General features: G+C 37.4%; 1 protein-coding gene across 3 annotated transcripts in view; it reads left to right on the top strand.

Moving 5' to 3' along the window:
* PDE11A (phosphodiesterase 11A) overlaps positions 1–23278 on the top strand; it is a 145268-nt gene that overhangs the window by 50551 nt on the left and 71439 nt on the right. The window contains exons 1-4 of one of the 3 annotated variants that reach the window (XM_035331422.1): positions 10510–11014; positions 16650–16739; positions 19385–19525; positions 21861–21925. In XM_035331422.1, the coding sequence (XP_035187313.1) occupies positions 10928–11014; positions 16650–16739; positions 19385–19525; positions 21861–21925 (383 nt within the window). In that variant the 5' untranslated portion in view covers positions 10510–10927. Of the gene's footprint in view, positions 1–10509; positions 11015–16649; positions 16740–19384; positions 19526–20340; positions 20443–21860; positions 21926–23278 lie in introns of those variants that run through there. The other 2 variants (XM_035331421.1, XM_035331423.1) reach the window with 2 other exon arrangements.

Below are 23278 nucleotides of genomic sequence, written 5' to 3'. Positions count from 1 at the left end.
ATTTATTCACTTTGTAATTATTTTGTTTAATTATGGCACCTGCTGTGTGCTAGTTGTCTCTGACACAACCACGGGTTTTGCAAAGTGAGCTGGGAGTGAGACTATTTAATCACAGTAACTCTATAAATTTCAGTGCTATCGTTTTTATCACCCATGAGCTGAAATAGCATCTTAGGACTCAGAATTCATCCTGAGATGCTATTTATGATGTCAAAATACCTTTTATTTGGACTTTGCATAAAATTTTAACTGGAGGTCAGTGTAGAACTTGATGTATTTGAACTTGTTTATTGGGGAAACACGATTTTGATTATTTTGTAGATCAATACATACGTGCACTGAGGAGGCAGCATTGTGTATCAATATGTAATGTTTTATGTGCATATTAATCTCTGAAATCTAGTTTTCTTTTGTTCTATTCTTTAAGTGCAGTCGTCTGGCTTATGAGGAGGCAGCTGTGTTTGCTAGCATTAGCATACAGCTTGGAGTGAGGTCCTATTTTGAATTATTTCAAAACAAAATGTATCATATTTCTTGCAAAATGAGCTCTTAGCTAATGTGCTCATTTATAGCATTTTTTGCTAGCAAGGTGAGAATAGGAGGGTTTAAAAGATTTACTTGTGTGATTATAGAAAAGTACTTTTACATATTCCCCCAACTCTCTTTAATATAGAACGGACTTGGTAAAAATAAAAATGAATACAGACTAGTGAAAGGGCCAAATTTAAGTGCTTCATCTATTGCGTGCCAGCCATGTGGAAGGCAGCAGGGAAAGCTGGAACCAACCCTGTGCCCTGGAGCCTGCTATCTCCTATCGGTGTGGGTGCAGTCTTCAACTTTCAGCATGTCTGTGCGGGGGTAAAGATGGGTAGATGGGAAGGAAGGAGTGGTGATGCCAGTAGTAAAATGGATAATGGTTTCCATGGTAGGCCAGCAGTTCTTAGAAATGAGATTGATAAAGTAGTTTTTTTATTATTATTATTTTTATTTCACAGTAGCTGAAGCCTGGCTTGTAGTTGCTAATTAAAAACGAGCTGTTTTCAGATGCAAGAATCTCTCTGCATGCACACACACGCAAAAAGGCGGGGGGGGAAGACATGGAAGTAAGTTTCTTATTCAAATGCCTCAGGCAATTTATATAAAGATATAGAGCTCGTTTAGTGCTTCGGATTTGGTTGTACTGGCACCATCTATTGGTCTTTTTCAGTGAAATCAATTTATGCTTTGAGTTTAGTTTCTCAAATGTGAAGTCCACAATCACGTAGGTATCAGTAAAAATAAATAGATAAACTTGCTTCCAGTGGAAAAAAGTAACAAGAATAAATCCTATTTACCTGTCTATATAGTATTTCAGGACAGATGAGGATAGTGTGAAGAATTCACTGCCCTTTCTTGGGCTTTTCCAGTTCCATAGATAAAGAGAGGTCTGTCTTTTCTGCAGTAGCAAATCTTACCTTGTAAAAATAAAAAATAAAAATAATCATGAAACCAGAAGAATTAAAACAAAAAAACAATATAAACTTTTTTTTTTTTTCCTGAGAAGCAGTAGCTAAATGAAAACTGGTTGTTCCATAAGCAGAAAGGGAGTTGGAAATGAGAGTTTTGAGGAAAAGAGAAAGAAACTGATATCAGAGTACAGAAAACATAGAAAATGGGTGTAAGGGCTGGAACAAGATTGAATGTGTGTTGAAATCTCAGCTGAAACTGATATTTTCCTAGGCAGATAAAGTTGAGAAAAAATTCCTAGACACTGGGAAAATCATTAAAATTATATGGAAAAGGAATAAAAACAGGAGAGCAATCTTCTGCACATGTGCAGTGAGCTGTATTTAGATTTTTCTTTGTATGTCTGCAGATCTATGCAGCCATACGAAACAAAGGTGTACGATGCAGGGCACATCCCAGATCATTCAGGCTCTCCATGGTTTGCAATCCTTGTTTAACAGTTTAACAGCAGCCTTTACAGCCCAAAACCATGGCAGGGAGAGAGGGAATGAACTACTCAACTTCTAATCAAATTAAGGAATGCTACTCTTTTTCTGCATTTTCTCTCCTCTTGGATATTTCATTTAAATAGCCCGTACAATGGCAGGACAGGCTCTGTTTCTGTTGTTTCTGTATCTCAAAGACCAGGTAATACTGGTTTGTATGCTGTTTCCTCCTTGGTATTTGTGGAGTACCAGGGCACATTCAGCCTTAGCTTGACTACTTAAAGGTTGTAGCTGGAAGTGAAGTCTTGTTTTGCTGGGTGCTGTGTAAATGTTTAATGTAATTTGGCTTTAGATTGAATAGTAATGTAGGCACAAGTAAGCCCTTAACATCAGTAATTTCACACCAAAAATGACACTGGCATAATGACTGCTGAACACAAGTCACCTGCCTGAATCAAATGCCCTCTGGTCTGCAGTTCAACAGCCATGTTAATATTAATGCCTTACTGTTTTTCTTGAGGCATGCAATGAGGTATACCTAAATATATTTGGAAGAACCTTGCGTTGCTGGAAGCAAAATGCATGTCTGTATAAATAACTGTTACAGGCTTGCTTATACACCCAATTTTCTATATAAAGGCTTCCCACCTTCCCTCTGTTTATCTAGAGCTTTTTTTAGATGCACAATCACCTTAATCTGAGATTCAAAACACCATATGATTTTTCAGCATTAAGGTGCAGGATGCTGTGTACTTACTAGGTGTAAGAATAACATCTTTCAGAGCTTACGCTGTAACAAATCATTGCTTTATTTCTCTGAGGATGTAACTCACTTGTATGGTTCACAATGGTGCTCTCACAGAGAGGTCGTTTAGTCAATTGGTTTGAACTGTTTCTTCTGTGCCCTTCACCAAATTACACTAAAGAAAGAAAGGAAGACAAATGGCATCTGCATTTTACTACATCATCTGAAGATGTAGTAAAAACACTTTGTGGCCAGTTGCAGAGGAAGGAGAAAAAGATATGTAATTGCTCCTGGAGGCTGATGCTTCTGCAGTCTTAACTAGGAGCAGCCTCTGAGCACTGGGGAAGAATTTCTGAAAGAGATTGTAGTGACAATGTTTGAATACTTCACTGGACCAGCAAGTGAGGTGCTTTAGGCAAGACTGTAATCACAAACTTGGGGCAACAGTATTTTTACTTGAATAAAATCTCTTTGAAAATCTGTCTGAAATCTTTGTCTGCAGTGGCCTGCAACAGATAAGTCTCTGCGTATAAACAGCTTATATGACAAACAATTCCTGTACCTGCTGTGAGAGAAGATAGCGTGATATTTTCTGTGTCCAGTGGACCTCACGGATCTGTGATCATGTTTCTCATGCAGCCAGGTAGTGCTTTACCACATCAGATTGGTAGTAGTCTGCAATATTACACTGTGGATTTTATCAGAAAAGAAAATGCAGCCGGTTTTCCTGGCACCTGAAAAGAGTGAATTCAGTGTCACCAGATTCCTCTACATTTTACAGACAGGTGCTTTAGGTAAATCATGATCTGTATAATTATACCACCAGGATTTGGCCCCATAGTCCCATTTTATAAATATCTTTGCCTAGAAATCGGATAGCATTTGCAGGTGTGAGTCATTAGTGCAGGAGACACAATGATGTGTGGAAAAAACTTGGCTCACATCCAAACCAGCCCACATGCTTTCATCAGCACCTTAAAGTCTGCAGTACAGACAAAAAATGCTTTTTTTCAAGTAAGTCTGCTATAGCTCACCCAGTCCTAAAACTCAAAGGTGCAGTAACATGCAGTGCAGTCCTGGTGCTGTGTCAATCAGTGGTGCTCAAAAGGCAGTTTTGAAAGATGCTAATTTACCATCTGAGTTAATTACCACAATTTCAGCTGAAAGGAGTAACATTCCCCCTCCCCCAAAATGTGTATTCTAGGTTAGATTTTATTTATTTTTAAGCTATATCATACTTTTTCAGTAACAAAGACCTTTGAAACTTCTCAAGGCTATCAGTGCCAGGTAACACCTTTTGAATTTGTAACAAGAAGTTTACAGTACAAACTTGTATCATTTGGTGTTATAGATGTTAACTCTCCTTACAAATCTTACTCATACAATTTATTAGACCATTCATGTTGTAGCATCTGTATTCTTGCTACAGTGTCTTTGAATTTGCAATGTGTAAGTACTTATAACCAAAGGAAAGTATTTTAACTATAAAAAAGCACCTCAGTCTGATCAATGAGATGCATAACTTATTTTTCAGGATGTTTATTATAAAATTGTTCTTATTTCCTGAGAAATCTTTCACAAATCCTGACCTCAGCTGATTTTCGGGCATGTTTCTGCTGGTCATGTTGCAGCAGTGATCAGAAACCTTGGAACAGCTCACTTAGAGACAAGCTCTTCCATTGTGATAATGATCCAATGGAGGATCCAGAAAAGAATCTGAGATAGACTTGAATGAGCGCTGATGTATTTGGAGCATTTTTCAAGACAAAGAATCTGACAGATGTCAAAGCTGTGTTCTGTAAATCAGTATTTTACAACATGCATTTGAAAGTTCTAAAGAATTAGGGAAATACCCAAAGAATTACTTTATTTTTATCATTTCATGAGCTGAAACTGAAAGCAGTTAATGATATTGACCTCCCTGACTGCAGAGTTAATTGAGGCTATAAGAAAGTAATCAGCAAGTACCAATAACAGCGCTGATAAGTGCTGTTCTAAAGAGAATTCCTGATGTCCTCGGGTAGAAAAAAGGAGATTTTAGTTCAGGAATACAGCTGGCTTACCTCTTACTTCCTCTGGAAGACTTTATTCTTCTAAGGCCTAACATCAGCTGAAAGGGGATACCTGAGTCCAGAGGGTCGTGGTTCTCATCTATCCAAACTCTGATTCTTACTTACTGATGTCTTATGAAGATTCTGGGCAAAACAGCAGAATTCAAAAAGTATTTTTTTTATGCAAAGATTAAAGACAGAAGCGTATTTTTTATATACAAACAAATTTGCTTTCTCTAGCTGGTATGTTTTCAATATTGCAGATTGAATCATTGTTTTTTTATATAAATTGCACATTTTACTACGTGCTGTATAATCTTTTTTTTCCCGTATACGTTCTTTTCCTATTTGTGCAGTGAAGATAGAAAATCAAAGCATATCTTTTACACTTTCTTTTACAATTCTTTCTTTTACAACTGCATCTTTAAATCTTACCAATACAAGGCATATATTTTTCTTACTTGCTGTTACTGAAATCATGGTTAGGATTCCAAATTCTGTACAGAAATGCTTGCTTCTTTTCCTGTTTTTATTCAGATGTTCTTGTGCACAAGCAAACCAGTAAGATGTGAGATTTAGGCACTCTGGTAGTCGTAGAGCAGAGGTATGGAGAAAGCTGGAAATGTCAAACCAATCAGGCTGTCTTGCAGATTAAGTGGCTTCACAGAAATTTTGTAAATATTTATGCTCAGCTTCTTCTGACTGGCACCTGTCTGGAAAGGGTAAAATACATTTTAATGTCAATCTGTCTTCTGTGAAATTGATACAACCAGAGCTGATGAAAATGTCCTTGAGGCATCAACTACCTTTCCACACCTTTAAAGAAGACAAAGTTCTGTAAATTACAACCATGTAAATCCAAATTAAAATGTCAGAGGTATTACTGAAAGCTCACATTGATGTAGATGAGGGCGGTATTTGGTTCATATCCTTTTCTTCTGTTGTTCCTTTAAATAAACTGTGCTCTTAGTGAGGAAAATGAGAGAGGATAGAATATAATTGCTCAACACTTTCTTCAAGTAGCTGCATTAAGAAAACAGTTAAAGAATTTTTCTATACTTTGTGATGGTCTTACAGAAGTTCCTTTCATTTGAAACTGTGTTTTTGTGTGCTTTTTTTTAATCTTGCTGTTTAAGAAATTGCTCCTTTTATTGGCACTGCATCAGTTTTCGTCTGTCCCTAATTGTGTAGTTACTAACCTTAGACTTAGATTTTATAGATATGTTTCCCTCCAGCAAGTTCTCTGGCACTTCTGATAGAAACTGTTCTGAAAATGCTATTATTGATATATGCTTCTATTTTCATATACAAGCTCAACGTGGAGGTTTTTGCTTTTAAAAGTAAAGGTTTGTAGGGTTTATTTCCCCTGCTTCATGTGGCAAGTGAACACAAATAATACGAAAGGTAGAAATTAGAATACATGTCATAAGCGTTACAGAAATTCTTAACTGGGTCTGAAAAAGATGTAACAGAAACTAATTCAGATTATCTAATTGGTGTAGTTGGATTGAAATCACAATATAGTCAATTCTGCTAATATAAAAAATACTTTATGAAAAAATGCAGAAACATTACATTAGAAAAAAAAAAAAAAAGCTATATACTGGAAATGTATTGTATTCCTTACAGAAATGAAAGGAGAACAGAAACATCTTTCTCTGGATAAATCTATGAAGAGCTGGCAGGAGAAACTCAACAAAATAACATAAGAATTTGTGTCAAAAATATGCTGTAATTATGTGGTAGTAGTGATGCTTCTGTGTATTATGAAAGAAATGGTCAATAAGGTAAATAGGCACAGGAGCATCAAAGTAGGAAAAGAGACATAAAATTGTGTGATATAAGAAATAGCCCGTTACGCTATATGTTGTCCTTTGTGGACTATTTCTGTTCCATCAAAGGCTTTATCCATTTGGGCATAATGTTTCTGTAGCCTATGAAATACTAAAAATGCTTTGACATGGAGTAGCGTAAAGGAATATAGACAGAGATGTAGTTGCTGTCACGAGTCTCTGTCTGTCTTTTAAGCTATCACCCAGACTGTGTCTCGCTTACATAGGAAAACTTGCTTCAGATTTTATTTTGGGAGAACAGAGAAGCTAAACTTATTCCTACCTGCTAAAATTTAATCGAAGAAATCTGGTTGGTTTGTGCATTAGACTCAGACTTTTGTATTCCCATTGGGGTTTCAGCCAGGAGAATGGGCTCATAGCACTTGCTGCAGGCCTCTGCAGTAAGCTCCCCCAGAGACAGTCTCTCTACATTTAAACAAATCCAATATGAAAAAGTATATGAAAGAAGAACCTGAATAGAAACAAAGTAATATCACTGATCTCGATGAGGACTGTTATATGCAGATGAGCTAAATTCCTTTTTGGTTAAACTGCACACAGTATGCAACGGCAGGATTGTTTCACTCACAACTCACAGTAACACATGCCTGCGCTCTGGCTTAAAAATTAAAATTTAATTTGTAAGAAAAGTGAAAGAAGACATCTTTATTCAGTAATTTTTTTTGCTTTGCCTGTGTACTCTAATACTTTAAGATTGCAGCAAGAAGTATACAAATATATCTTGTTCTCATTTTTGACAAGAGTTGGGAGTTGGTAACTGAATTGGAAGTAGAATTGTGTGGCTTAAAGATTACTTTCTCAAAGGGTGCATGTGGAATTTAGTCTTGTTTTCAGTACAACTTAGTTATCATGATAAGCTATAACAGGTAGTACTCATAACAGTAACACCACAGATGTGTGATGCAATCTGGCAAGGTAAAACAGAAATCTGCAATTGTGTTAACGGAAAAACCAACTTTAAAATGGTGTTTGTTAATCTTTCTATGCAGCTCTAAAGTTCTGATCTGCAGGTCTGTTTTATCAGTAATAGTATCTTTTTTTTTTTTTTCCTGCTCTTATTCTGCAGAACAAATACCAATATCTTACTCTCACGCAACAGCAGTTATGAAACTTTTATAAGTGTCTTTGGCAGGCTGGGTACAGTGATTCAGGTGTGGTGGGAACCAGGAGCTTTTCCCTAATTTTAACAGTCTTTCTTTGTGACCTTCTTCCTTCCCTCAGATAAATCATTTCATCTTTCTTTGGCTCAGTTTTCCTGTCTCCATAAGAAAATTACGACGTGATATTGCTTCTGTAAAACTTCACCCCGGTCTGCCAAAGTGCTTTGATATACTGAGATTTAAGGCACTACAGAACTGCCTGCCAGTGCTCTTGCACAATGGCTGTGGGCTCCTGTGCCTGGGCACTAGCCTCTAGTGGCTCATCTTCCAACAGGAGATAGCAGCCAGGCAGTAACAGCCCCTCTTGTCTCTTTGAAAACATTATGCAGGCAAAATGTCCTCTGTGAACCCTGTCAACTTGACTTTTACTAAGGTGATGATATAATTTGACTGCGTCAAAGACTGAACAACAGTCATCTTTGAAGGACAGAAAGTTAATTGGTAAGTAGGAGCTGTGGTTCTGAGGACACTTGTCTGTCTCACGATGCTGCTCATTCATGTTATTTCAGATGAACTAATAAAAGCTGCCTAGCATTTTTCTGTCAGGTCTTGCCACAAAGGACAGCGCCCTGCCAGCTTTCAAAACCAATAGATGGAAACACGGGACCTGACAAAGAAACAATGGTTGGGTAGATTGTAACTGAACTGCATGTCATCACACAGATATGGTGCATACCTCCACCATCCAGACTTGGTGGAAACTCTGAAGCCCTAGCAATGAGGCGACTCTGTGGCTTTCAAATTGCCCATAATATAGAAGCGTACCAGCATACTGGTTTGATCATATTAGGTTAGCTTCACAGTTCTCATCTGGGCTGCTTGCAGGGTGACTTTTTTCCTTGTTTTCAAGCTTGCTGTGCTTTGCTGAACCCTCAGGATTAAGTGCTGCGTGAGGCTTACAGGTGCTTATGCTGTGACTGATGCTCCTTGTGGCAATGATTTTTTCTTTGCCACCTCTACTCTTCCTCGCTTCCTTCATGTTTCATTTTAATCCTTCATATCTCATCTTAATAGAACCAATATTCTTCCTTGTCCAACTCTTCTCCTTCCCTTCTCCCTGCTTTTCCTGCTGCAAATCCTTATTGATTTCACGTGTTACATAACTGAGTGGTAACCTGAAGTGTTTGCTGGGACAGGACTTACTATTGGGCATCGCTTATAGAGTGTGAGTCAAACAGGGAAAAGCTTCCAATGCAGATAGAAGGATCTCTGCACGTATGAGACCAAGAGATTTGATCCTAGATTAGTAGCCATTTTACATTCGTTTGAATTTGGAGGGGAGGGTGGGGGGAAGTTCTAGTCTAGAAGAAATGCTGTCATATTTCAGATCTATCTGGATTAAAACAGTATTTGAAATGAGGAACTCTGTGGAAATTTTCCCTATAATTTATTGTCCTTTCCACTTTATACCAAATGCTAAATTCAATGCAATGTTAGATTTAAGTGTCTTATATATTGCAAAAAAATAGATTTAATTAGACCCCATCAATGTTTTTGTGTGTATGACAGAATAACTCAGTGTGGCTTGTTTAGATTTTTTGAGCTTCATCTCCTGCTGGTGGTGGCAGGTATGAATAATGTTTAGCTGCAAAATGAGTGGGGCAAGAAACCTCCAAATATCTGCCAGAAAAATGAAATAGGATTAGTAGGTGTGTATAGTTCTGACTGTATAAACCGTCTTACAAGGGTCTTACTGTAAATCAAATTAGATGTATTCACTTATTTCCTCACTTTGAACATCTGAGGTGCACAGGGGGAGAGAGAGGAGATGGGGTTTGTGCTGTAGGACCTTGAGAAGGTCTGGAAAGGGGCAGGGGCTGAGGCTGAACCTGTCCACACTGCGCTTATGCCCCCCTCCTGCCCCTCGGTGCTGTGCGCAGCACTGTCCCAGCACCATAGCTTGTGAGGACAGTGACCTACATAGGAGTCAGGTTTTTAAAGCTGCAATAAGTCTGTTCCTGCAGGCGACGTGTATTGTAATCTGTCTGGTGACGCAGTTATCTTGTTTGAATGTGTGCCAGTAATTATATGAGGCAGCCAAGCACAGAGTCAGGGCTGAAGAAATGCTCCCGTGCTCCTTTTCAGGCTGTTTACAGCAATCAAAAGCTTCCACAGTTAGCCAGCTTTATAGGACAGAGGCACTGTCATCTGTTTGTGAATATTAGGGCATTTTTATGGCACCATGTAAATAACCACAGGCAAATTTAAAATAAATATATAAGCCCAAGGCAATAGAAAATTTGTCCAGGAGCCTCCGTGGGTTCACTGATGTGAGCAGGAGCTTATGAGCTGCGTTGAGTTTGTATGCCCTGTAATTCATGGGATGTCTCTACCAAGCAATGGTTCTGTCCATGCTTGGAGTAGAAAAATAATTTTGGAAAACATTTCTGGGAACTGCAAATCTAGGTGATGATCAGATTTATCAGAGGTGTGGACAGCTGGCAGAAGGCGATAGAGTTTGGATGAGTGCTTGTGCTTAATGTTTTTGCAATTTATTTTGGTTTCTCATTTTCTGAATTATTTAAAATATTTCACTTGCTGAACCTATTTTGAACACTTCAGGAAGTGTTTGAAGGGGTAGCTGGCTTCCCTGACTTGTTTTTAAGTATGCTCATTAAACATAACTTTAAGCTGTTGTAAAAATATTTGCCTTACGAAGATACTTTTTTCTCTTTTTAGGAAGCCTGTACTACCTCACTTCCCCAACAGACTCATCAAGCAAACTGTATAAAAAGTAGTGACAGCTGCGGCCCCTAAAGACAACAGTTGAACCAGACAAGTGTTTGCTGAGAGTATATCCTGAAGTTTGTGCCAGACTGGGCACCCCAGCCTTCCTGAGAGGCATCTTACCTCCATCAGACATCCAAACTGTTGTCTTTTGTGACCACAGGCAAGAGGATGCTTGGAGTATGTTGGAAGCCGTGAGTTAGCTTATATCCATCAAATAGTTGTGGCACTGAGTGCTCTCGGAGAATGCTTAGAGTGGGCAAAACCGCATGTGGGGGAGGCAGGGTAAATGTCATTGCACTTAGCTGAAGCTGAATTCAGGGCTTCTTTCCAGCCAGCAGCATGAAGCTAGCATTTTACCTCTGCAGTGTGCTGCCATTGCAGCACTGGCTCTTTTTCACCATTAGAGAATAACTTTCTGCATTGCAGGTCTGCATGCGTGCAGCTAGCTTTGTTGTCTATGCCATTAGTTGTCCTTAAAAAAAGGGGGGGGGGGGGCAAGAAACATGGAGATCTGCAGATAAAAAAAAATGCATCCCTATATAGGGTAAGAAAAATAATTCACATTATTTCATAGTGCTTTGTGGTTAATATGGAGCTTCTGTTATTTTAGAGGGGGAAACAACACTGAGGTTAGGAAATTAAAGGCCTTATATACCTTTTGTGAGGTGAAAATTGCAAAACTTAAGCTATTTCACATGAGACACCCAATTCTAGACAATAGGCTTTTTTTGAACTTTAAAAGAAGGAGCCAGCAGTGGGGTTTTCATGGGCAGCAGAAAGAGAAGGGTTTGCAGGTTCAGTGAAGCACTGTTGTCCCCAGGCTGTGTGATGAGGGGGAAGCTGGTGCCACCTGTGGCCAGGCATTGTCAGAAAGAGCTTGATCAGAGGTCTGGTACTGCAAGGGAGTGCTATATCCCAAGACACTGGGATGCTCTAGTATAGGTGTCCCAACACTGCAGCCCGGTATAGAACTGTTGGTCTTTAAAATCGTGCCTATGACCAGAAGAACCGTATGGAAGACTGCCCTCTGAAATTTTGAAGGATGACTGCTGTGCCTCATCTGGACTTTAGAACTGATGCCATACAAAACAGTGAAACAAGTGCAGGTTTATTTGCAGCTTTTGTGTCCTAGCACTTAATACAGTGGAATTTGGGAATGCTTACTACTTCCAAATATAAAGCTACAGCTTCAGTGCTTATCTGCTGATTTAAAGGTCTAACTTTGCTCATAACAGTTGGAAAATTTTGGAGATGTGTGGAGATGATAAAGCAATGGTAATCTGTCCTTCTGCAGGAAGGAAAAAGTAACAGTGGTCAGGACAGCCATTTGAACTCACTGCTTTAATTTTGCAGAAAAGATGCATCATCTTCAGACATCAGCTGAAAATTAAGTGATTGCATATTGCAGCTTCTAGTACTTATCCTGTTCATTCCTTTGGTATATGTGTTTTAGTGCTCCTAATATAAAATAATCCCATCACAAAATAGAATTCAGAAACGAAGAGGATGAAATATTGAATTGGTCCCTATCACTTCACCTTTTTTCCACAGAAGGTTTCCTCCCCTGATAAAATACTGAGTACTTTGTAGGTGAATACAGCTTTTTAGCTTTTGTATCCCATTCTGAATTTGAGGTGCCTGTAGTTGCTACCCGAGGATGCTGCACTTGTTGGACTGTTAGGTATGAGAAATGTGTCAGGTTACCTGGACCCTGTATGCTCAAGTAATTCACAATATAATCTTGTTAACCTGCAATTATCTGAATGCCTTATAGCTGGCACCAGAACAAATGGTTGTCCCTTCCAGCATCTTAGTAGGTTCATTAGATTAGCTTATTATTCAGACTGAACATTATTTTAATAAAATATACTATTACAAATTTACTGATTTGTTTGTTAATATGCCGCAAGGTACTGTGATGAATCATTGCAACTAATCTTATTTGCCAAAATAAATGAACAAAGCGTATCTAGTAAAGCTATATTTTTGATGTTTTCATATTCTGCCTATTCTCTTTCTTAGCAATTTGCTTTGTTTAATAAATCTGCAGGCTTTTTTTCCTGTCATTAGTTCAAATTAGATATGGAAGGAAATTTCCTTTCAGGAACACTCTGTTTTCCTTCAAAAATATTTTTTTAAATCTCCTTTAGGCAAGGGAAGATAATTTGATGCCTTTTGGAAGGGTATGTCAGCTGTTTTTTCATGAATTTCACACACGTATTGTGCATTGGTGTAATGAAAACATGCAGCGTACTCCAGCTTTGAACTGGGTGCTAGTGATTCCTTAAGTTCCAGCATCACATAGGCTTCACCGTGTAATAAAACAGTTTGGTAGAACCTGTACAGACCTTGGCTGGTAGAGGCAAGCCGCCCTGACCTGTCCAGTGCTGCGGGAAGAACAGCAGATGGGGAAGAAAACAGCTCCTTCTTGACAAGATCATCTCACTGAAACAAATTAAAATAAGCATGTGTTATCTGGGTCTGCTCCTGTGACGTACTGAGTAACAGTGTATCTATGACCAGCCATAATCTGTCCTTTCTCTAAAATTTAGACTTCTGCCTAATTTATTTGCTATTACTGAAAATCAATATTATATTACCAAGCCATATCTGTGCTGGAGATTTAAGACATTAAAATATGGACTGTGCTTTTATGCTTATTATAAGTGAAATGCTTTTATTTAAGAAGAAATAGTAATAATCAGCAGGAATGGAAATACAACTGTAGTGCATTACGATTCTGTATTGCAATGTATCGGAGCACCAAAGGATCTGTAATTATATACCTGTAACTTAAAGGGTCGTCTCCAGTTTATGGTGTTATATGCTATTTCCTCAACTCTTTCTTTGTGTTCCCTTCAGAGGAAAAATCCTCAAAGGGAATCTGCACCATACCAGCTCATTATAATGTGTGGCTTGGTCAGAAATGAGCTGAGTATTGTTACTTCATATTTGTTGGAGTGTCAACAGCTGTAACATCAGTAGGTTGGAGGTGCTTGTAAAGACTTAATTTCTCTGAAAACATGACAAAATAAGCCAGAAAGCAGTCTCAGGCACTGCAGACTTAATTTTGTAATTTGAAGTCAAAATGTGATAACTGCTTTCTACTCCATTCTGTAATTTTTGATGAAAAAAATCTTATTTAAAATTCAGATACCATTAGAAATGTCTATTCGTTATTTGGTACTGTATTACAACTTGCCAAAGACTGTTTTATGCAGCAGTTGCCCTTACGGCTCAGAAAGTACGGAAGAGGAAAGACAGTAGGCTTTTGCTCTTGCGCTTGCTCTTCTGTAAACAGTGATAGTTGATTTACGTCTTATTACAGCTTACTACAGGATGGTTGATTTTATATAGTTTTTCCTTAATACTTGTCGACATCTATTTTTTTTCTACTGATTATATTAAACAGCTTGGTACTTGATGTCTGTTTTAGTTGCGCTAAACCTTACACAATTAGTCTGAGTGGTGGAAAAAAATGACGCAAGTCAGCTTTTTCTAGGCTCTTGACATTTCATGAACCAGTGTTTTATGGATGTTGCTTTCTGTATAGAAATTGGAATTTGTATGTTGGAGAGTGGTGTTTTTCAGTATTGCAAAACTGTATTTTCTTCTTGCTAAATAGATGTTCTTGCTAGCAGCTTTTCTTGCTAGCTGCTTCTGTGATGGCTGAAGGTTCATAAACTGCTTTCCACTGCCATGGTGTCACATCATATTTGAGAAAATAGGTTCCAGTGTGGGAATAATGATTACTAGTATTTACTTATTTTTATTAAGTAAAAGTTGTATATTGTCTCACTATGATATCTATAATTACTCCAGTGTCAGATTTTTCTCAATTAAATTTTTCTGCTCGACATACATCTTAATTGGCTGTGGCATTTAGTATTATTACAAGGAAATACAGATAGGTTTTTTGCTTCATTTTGGAAGTAAAATCTACACCCAAATATGCAAAATTCTCTCAGAAGTTCTTACCAGAAAGAATGATGAACCCCTCAGGGATTGTATTTCAGTCCTTGTTTTTCATTTCTTGTGCTCTTTCCTACAGGTCTGTTGTGATAGTTGACCAGCCTAATTACTGCTTTGCACAACGATAAGGGTTTGTCAGGTCTGAAGCGCCTCACTTTCCTTTAGAGGTAGAAGCGGTCTAAAGTAAAGTGTTTGCAAACTCGCAGTATAGGTGTGTTTGTGTGGGTTCATAACATCTGCAGTTACTCTGACAGAATGGCAGCTGAAAAGGTGCAAAATTCAGAGGATCTGAAGATCCTCTTAGAGGACTCATCTTTACCCCAACGCAAATGAACTAGTTCTGTAGCCTATGGAGTGTTTAAGAAAGATGAAGTAGAACAGCAATTGCTGCGGACTGTTCTGATTCTTCTGAGAGATTACAACTCTTAATTTTTTCCTCAAATCATCTTAATAGCCCGCTTCCCTGGGTTAGCAGTAATTTTCTAATGAAATGGAGTTTCAAAGACAAATGCCAGTTTCTCTATGCCAGAATTTCTCACAGGAGAGGATTGCTTGCAGTGGATCTCCCAGTTGACAAAGTCTGGGGAGAAGAATGGTTAGTTGCTGTAGCATTACTTTTTTTTTTTTTTTTTTTTTAAATGGAAATGTTCTTTCACTTAGAAATCACACTTTATTACCAAAAAGGAGAATGTCATGTACCTACCATGTGAAATTAACGATGGTGCTACAGAAATGGTTACTAGTAGTTTAAAGATCACAGTGATATGCTTCAGTGCACCTCACTGGAACTCTTTTCAGGCTATACACTCTATTTTCAATTTTCACTCAGTTCAGGATGGGAAGTCCACATATGACTTTTATGTCACTCCCTGCAGTGATGCTTCCTGCCAGCCTGACTTGTGCCCTGGTCCCTCCTCAGCCGTGCCTGGGTGTTTTGCAGGTGGAGGTATCTTTCAGAATAGGTCCAAAGGAGCAAAGCCAAGTAACCCTTCTGAATAAGGGTCCCTTCCCTTGTTGGTGAGGTTTATTTCAGTGCTCATACTATCAACTATTTTGTCCAAAAACATCAAGGTGTACTGAAGCTCTCTATCAACCCTTTCATATATTCCACTAACCATCTGGTGAACTTCTGCTGTATTGCTTCAGGTACACAGAGGGGCTGACTCTGTAAAACACAGAATACTCCAGTTCCCGCTTGCTTCACAAATGTTGAGACCATCCAGTACCTATAAAATCTACTTAATATCTCAGACCCAAGTTTGGAACTGCTTTGCAATGACAGTGTGTTACAGACTTGTTATCAGTATGTGGCTTAAAAATGTTATTACTGGACTTTGATCCACTGTCATCCTTGTGAAAGTGCAAGTCTTACAGCTATTCAAATATTTGACCAGAATAGTTTACTCATGTCAAACAGAACCAGCCTAAAGTATGGTCAGCTTTTGCCTCAAAATATTTTCCCAGTTATTCTTGTCTAGTCTCACTTTCTTAATGGATGGTGATGTATTAAGCCCCAGCTTGCTCCCCCTTAAAGGTTTAAATATGAAGGTTCTTGCAGGTCTAAGTCTTGTAATCTTTTTTATTCATTTTAACTTAACTTGCCTATCCTTTCTCTTCCCTTGTGTTTTCTCAAGCATATCTGTAACCCTTTTCCCACCCCCTTTCCCCCCTCGCTGGGAAGACAATCAGCTTTCTGACTAAGAGTTCTGGATGGATGTGTTATGTTCCACAGTGCTGGTATTGTGCAAAATCTGTGTCCTCAGAAATCAGCAGGAATGTGACTCAAGCTTTCTGTTTTCAGTTTTTACTTACTTTAGATCTTAGAACAAAAGCAGTCCAGAAAAAAATAAATATTTTTTTTTTTTTTTTTTTTGCTGGGGAAGCTGCAGTGCCTACAGTATTTTAATATAGTCTTCAGCAGACAATTGCTAGACTTGAGAATCTAAAATTTTCCAGACAAGTCATAAAGGAAACTCACTGTTGGGACCTATGAAACCAAATACATTCATTCTTTACTTCCAATTGATCTTTGTTCCATCCATTTTCTGTTCCTTGTCTATGATGATTTTGCTTTTTGTTTAGTGTTCTGCTGAAGAGTGAGCAGGCCAAGACCTTCCTGGGAAATGCAACCTAAGTTTAGGTCTCTTTGCTAATAACGTGTCTAATTGCAGTTGTTTTTAATGTCTGGGAATTTCTTCTGATCCTAGGTGATGCAGATGTATCTCCCATTCTGCGGGATTGCCATATCGAATGCCCAGCTGTTTGCAGCTTCAAGGAAGGAGTACGACAGAAGCAGGGTGAGTAACAAAATGTGTATTGGACCAGTATTGGACCTTCTTTTATTCCTTCAGATTCCAGTTAGGCATATGTGTTTGCTAAATAGTTTTGACTATATTTTATTAAAAAAAAAAAAAAAAAAAGGCATTTCCAACAGGTAGTGAACTTTACTGAGGCAGTAAGCAGAGAACGTGGGAGGAAAACACTCTTGTTGGTGGCTATTGTTTCCTGGTGTCAGTTTCTTGTTTTGTAGCACTGAGACAGTTATGCTGGTGACACAGTGCAGCAGAAAGTTACACTGGCAGCAATTCAAACTCTTGTAAAACTCCAGAAATATCAAACCTTTTGGTATGCTGGATTTGTAATATTCAATTCATGTGCAAATAACGTGGATGTGTCCTTATAAAAGTAAGCGAGCAAAAAGACCTCTATGTGAAGGATTTTGACAGCATGTGTCTGCGTAGATATGTTGCATTACTCATTGCTGATGTCACGCATGAGTTCGGGCAGGAGCCCCCACTTCCAAAGAAGTGAAAATAATACTGAGCTCGCATGCCAGTTGCTTCTTGGAGAGGCCTTTATTTTTTAAGAAACAAAATGGTCATTTGGAGGCTTTTTCCTAATTGTTGAATTTCTTTCGAATCACCTTTCCTTCAATGACAGTTAATACTTTTGTGATTGTGGATCATACCTCATCAAAGCTTCAGTAGAAATACCATCTGTGGTGCTGAACTACTCTCACTACACAAATACAGGGAAACTATAGTGGGGTGGGTCCTTATATCAAGTGCTAACATTTTCATATCCAGGATTTTCGTGCTTTCCACTACTCTGAAAACCAAAACTAGCCCTTTCTAATAGTATATAGATTTAAGGGTCATTAAGTATTTGAGCTTGCCTTCTGTCCACGTCTGACTAAAGATTTACAGTATTTTTTTTTTTATTATTTATTTTTTCCTTTGTTTGATGTTCAAACAAAATAACTTTTTGACTACTTAAAGACTTAAAATTTGCTACAGATTCTCAGCCTGCAGGGAACAATGACAGACTTTTGAGGAATTGGCATTTATTCTTCTGAGGGAGGCATTCAGCAGAAAAATATTATGGACATTCTCATTCTTCATAAGAAAGTGGTAAATTCTGATGGGTGGACGTATTAGGAAATTGGATTAGAGATGTGAATAGAGACGTTTCTTGTTACTTTAGCTATGGGAGGCATAACAAGTAACTGTTGCCATTTGACAAGTACACGGTAGCCTGTACTTGTGTTTTTCACTTGTCGTTGGTCTTCAGCTTTGGCTAGTCCATGGTTGAAAATAGTTAAGTAAAACATGATGGACAGGTCCATACTTTGCCCCCCATCAACCTGCACACTGGTGGTGGCAGTTCCCAGTGACTGATCAGCATTTTGATGACCACTGCACTTGGGAGAGCTAAGCCCACTAACATTGTTATGCATACCTATACGGTTGTTCTTTAGTTTCAATGCTCTAAACCAGAATAAAGGAAAAAGTTTTGGACTTTGGTTGTGATTTAGCTCTGGCAGGCAGCTGAGTACCACACAGCCGCTTGTTCTCTCTCCCCAGGTGGGATGAGGGAGAGAACTGGATAGGTAAAAGTGCAAGAACTCATGGGGTTGAGATGAAGACAATTTGCTAGGTAAAGCAAAAGCTACACATGTATATAAGCAAAGTAAAACAAGGAATTAATTCACCACTTCCCATTGGCAGCCACTTCCAGGGAAACAAGACTCATCACATGTAACAGTTGCTTGGGAAGATGAACAGCATCACTCTGAACATGTCTCCCCCCATCCATGCCTCCTTCCTTCTTTGCCCCAGCTTTTATTGTTGAGCATGTCACCATGTGGTATGGAATCTCTTTGGACAGTCTGGGTCAGCTGTTCTGGCCATATGCCCTCCCAAATTCTCGTGTACCCCCAGCCTCCTCTCTGGCAGGGCAGCAAGAGAAGCAGAGAAGTCCTTGGCTCTATGTAAACACTGCTCTATAATAAGTAAAAATGTTGTTTTGTCACCAATATTTTCATCAAATGTCCAAAACACAGCATTGTGTGAGCCTCTACCAAGAAAATTAACTCTATCCCAGACAAAACTATGAAAACTTTCTTTGGACTCATAATAAGAAAGAACATAGCCTATTATTTTTATAGGTAATGAAATGAGAAGCTCTTAATTTTAAATCATCATATTTTACAGGCAGAGTTGTTAGTGGGATCAATGTGTTACTGGAATATAGAAGTCTTGATGTCATCTTTTCTCTCCAACTTTGAACATGCAGGATGGGAAATAAATGAATAAAATGAGTATAAATGCACCAGCAAATTCAATATAGCAAATCAAGTAACTCAATCCATACTGCGTATTTGGAGAGTTGCATTACAGGCATTGTTTCATTTTTGGATCAAAATGGAATGGTTTGAAAGATTCCCATTGTTTGCTATGAGTGGTATTGTGCCCGGTGTTGAGCTTAGAAATGATTACTTGTTTTTCTCTTCAGATACCCCCACCTCTCCACACAGATTCCGTTGAAATGATCATTAATAACTTTATGTGAAGGTTTCATTGTATCACTCATATACCTTGCGATGCTCCATGTATTTATTTATTCTGCAACCAAAACAAAAGGTTTCTGTCCTTATATGTAGGCTTTGCTGGAAGTAGTGAATGACCTCTTCGAAGAACAGACTGACTTAGAGAAAATTGTCAAGAAAATTATGCATCGGGCCCAAACCCTACTGAAGTGTGAAAGGTGTTCCGTATTGCTTCTAGAAGATATCGAGTCACCAGTAAGTATGTCTGCACATTGTGCAGAAGGGCTAATATATGAGTAGTGTAGCAGCTTTTTTTTTATTGTGGAGAAGTTGTTTCATACTGTATGTAAGTGTTGGTCAGCAAAAATTATTCCAGCATATAATTCTGAAATGTAAATTAGATACAGGTTGAATCTTTATCTAATACCACTTTTTGAAGGGAAACTGAAAGGTACATTTATATTTCTTTCAAGTTAACTAAAGGAATTTAATGGAATGCCTGTAAGTTGTTCGTGGATCCAACTGTGGTGTGATCCAGCAGATAACCTATGATTTGCAGTTTTCTGTGTCATGGAATGTGTCTGTACTGCAGGGCAGCTAGGACAGCTTAACTGGGAAACAAGGCACTTCTTTGGTCTGCTTTAAAAAAAAAAAAAAAAAAAAAAAAAAAGGAAAGAAAGAAAAAGTGGCCTGATTTGTCCTCTATTTTATTTTGTTTTGTTTTGTTTTGTTTTGTTTTATTTTGTTTTATTTTGTTTTATTTTATTTTATTTTATAGTAGAAGGAAAGAAAAGCCTTGTCTGTAGATTCATTTACAGTTACCTGGAATTTATCACCTTGATGTTTTCTCATTAAATAGGTGGTGCTTCCAAACAGTTTTAGAACCATATTTGTTCTTGTGATAAAAAGAAGCTTTTACATTGAGCAGATGAAGTGAAAACATGACTTTCAGCATTACTGAAGTATCCTTTTTTTTATTTATTTATTTTGTTTGTTTTGTTTTGTTTTTAATTGCTTTTTCCACTTGATCAGGGAATAATTATTTTGTTGTACAGCTCTTAAGTTGAACAGATGGAGGTAAACTATATGAAAGTATATATCAAGAGTTGGATTTCATGCATCATTTTGTCACGGACTTTTGCTGGGACACTGTAAATACTGCTATTCGCAGGGTTATGAGATCCTCTTTTAGAATGTTTAACATTGTTATGATTATTGTAATCAGTAGTAAAATAAGTGGCTACCTTTATATTGGTAGCTCCATTCCATGTTTTGTGGCTATTCAGAACAATCTGTCCTTTCTGCTGATTTGAGAAGTAGCTGACAGATAAAAATGTTTGTAATAACATTTTTTCTATCCAAGTATCTTTGGATTCATTGACTCTGTAATTGATTATCAGAGAATCACAAGACTGTATGTATAGCAGAAAACATTTGATTTCCTGCAGGAAAGATATGATTCTCATTTCATTTAAATTAATAGAAATTAAGTACTTTCAGTGAAGTATCCCTAAATTACACTAACATTCATAAAAGCAAGATCAAGCTTTGTATTTCATTTATATATTCTGTTACAGAATTTTAATGTTTCTAGTTTTTGTCATTCTAGACCCCCACATAGATTTTGTAATTACAAAATATAGTTGTACTACATTCCTATTTTTGCAAGTATAATATGATTTTTATGTTTCATAGAGCAGTACACTGTGTTTGTAGCACGCAGGCTGTGGGTGGTATTTCATTTTTTTTTCTGCTCTTTGTACTATTTCTACCTTTGCACATGGAGGGTGTTTCCCAAACCACACACAATGAGTTCTTATTCCTCTGGAGCAAATCCTGAAATGTGGACAGACAAGACCCCTAAAAAGGGTCAACCACTTTCTTGTTCTAAATAATCATAAATCTTAGATCAAGTTGGAACAGAATAGCATCTTGCTGCGCAGTTGAGCATTTTTGCAAGTAGCAAAATAGTTATCTTCCTGATTCTGCCTGTTTTGGGGCAGTTAATATATACATATATATGTATGAATATATATATCAAAGTGGATCTTTATGGAGTAACTCAATGCAAAGCCATGTCTAAAATACAATCTTTCATATATCACATGAAAGACTTTTACAATACAGAACTGAAGGTGGATATTCATTAGCATCCAAAAATATTATCTGTGTCAAATCAGCTACTCTTAAAATGTTTGATTTGTGTGCTGTTGGCACATACGTTCAAGGAGAATAGGTTACAATTAGTCTGGGGAAAAAAAAAAAAAATCTGTTTACTTTCCTATGTATAAAAAAACAATGAAGTTTGGGTAAAGCTCTCTAATTCATGTTCCAAAGTTCTTTGAGGGGGAGCATACTGCTGCAGAAAATAACTTAATGAAGGAATATCAAACTATTTCATTTAGTTTTGTTTGTTTATGAACAATGCATAGCATGTTTGAACATGAATTCTCCACTGTGGGAATATAGAGTTTTTGTTTTATGATCACCGGATAAAAAATATTATTTAAATATAGGAACTTTACATTAATGTTTACTTGATATATCTATAATTTTAATAACAATTTTAAGTTCCTTTTTTATATGACAGGTGGTGAAATTTACAAAATCCTTTGAGTTGTTATCTCCAAAATGCAGTGCTGATACTGAAAACAGGTTGGTGCTCATTTCTTACATGGTAATGGATTACTTCATTTTTCACATAGTTTTAAATTTGCTTCATCTTAGTTTTATTTTACTATGGAACTTTGGGTAGATTTGATTGAAGAATGTGAGCTTACTGTTTTTACCAGGACAAGACTCCTGTACACTTCAAATGGAAAACTGCTTGTGTCAATATTGCTATATACATACTAAAATTATATCAGTATCTCAGAGGAGAAACCAGGAAATAACTAATGCCTTTTTATTGTTGAACTTGTGGAGAACACACAAATGTCACTTTGAATGGTTATTACTGAAGTAAAAATTACAAAATTGTTTTAAAATTGTTTGTTGATCTCTTACAAAATGCCTCCTTACAGTTGCATTGAAAGACTTCCAGTAAGATTTGATTTCTGTTCTTGTCAAGTTGGAAATCCTAAAAACCACAGAGAACGTGAATGTGCTATAAATTGTGTTCCTGTTAACGAATCTGGTGTGGAACCCCAGTCAAAATAAACGTGTATGTTTTGCTTAGCAGGATCTGTATTTAAACATTGACAAAAAGCTAGCTGTAAGAAGTAATGGAGATTTTTGTGGGGTTATTGTATTAATTCCTACAAGATAATGAAAACCAGTAACAAAAGCTCACTTCATCAGCTCCTACATACCAAAGGAGTTGATGAAGATTCAGGGTTATTGTGAGAAGGTTTCTCCCATCTTTTAGGGCTCAAAGTCAGTGATTATCTCATATATGAAATACATATATATATGTAGAAAAATATGTACGCAGAAAAATCGTACTTATTTCCCATGCAGAATGATTGTCATAATGGTATAAGCTTAACCTTCTGTCCATCCTGCTTTCCATAACTTAGCAGGCTTGAAGATTACTTTGTGCTTTGCCATATGTAAGGCCTTTAAACAACATTCAAAACATATTTATGGATTTATTCTGCTTTTAGTGCTTTACTTCTTTACCTCCAGTGTGGTAAGAAGTTACCACTTACAACGTGCACGTTCACCTTAGCCAAGGACTCCAAATTGTGACAGTTCCTAATTATTAATGTTTTTCATGGATTGATCTCAGCATTACAAAAATAGTAGCTTTATTTTATTGTTTTTATTTTAGTATATTGCCAGTACAAGCTGGTGGCAGAGTCTGAGTCCACAAAGAAAGACAGTGGTAGAAACTAGATCTCTTCCATGCCCTATCCATCACTGAAGGGCAATGGATTGGTGAGATAAAATGGGAAAGAAAAGCAAGTGATTAAAAACATCACTTTAAGGTTAAATATGAATAAATAATCTGAGAATCAAAAGTTACTCCTTTTGACAAAAAGCTTCAGAGTAGCAACTGTTCTTTCC

This window comes from Oxyura jamaicensis, chromosome 7 (assembly GCF_011077185.1).
Source record: "Oxyura jamaicensis isolate SHBP4307 breed ruddy duck chromosome 7, BPBGC_Ojam_1.0, whole genome shotgun sequence".
NCBI lineage: Eukaryota > Metazoa > Chordata > Aves > Anseriformes > Anatidae > Oxyura > Oxyura jamaicensis.
The sequence above is the reverse complement of the archived record's forward strand: the minus strand, read 5'-3'. Positions and strand labels throughout refer to the sequence as shown.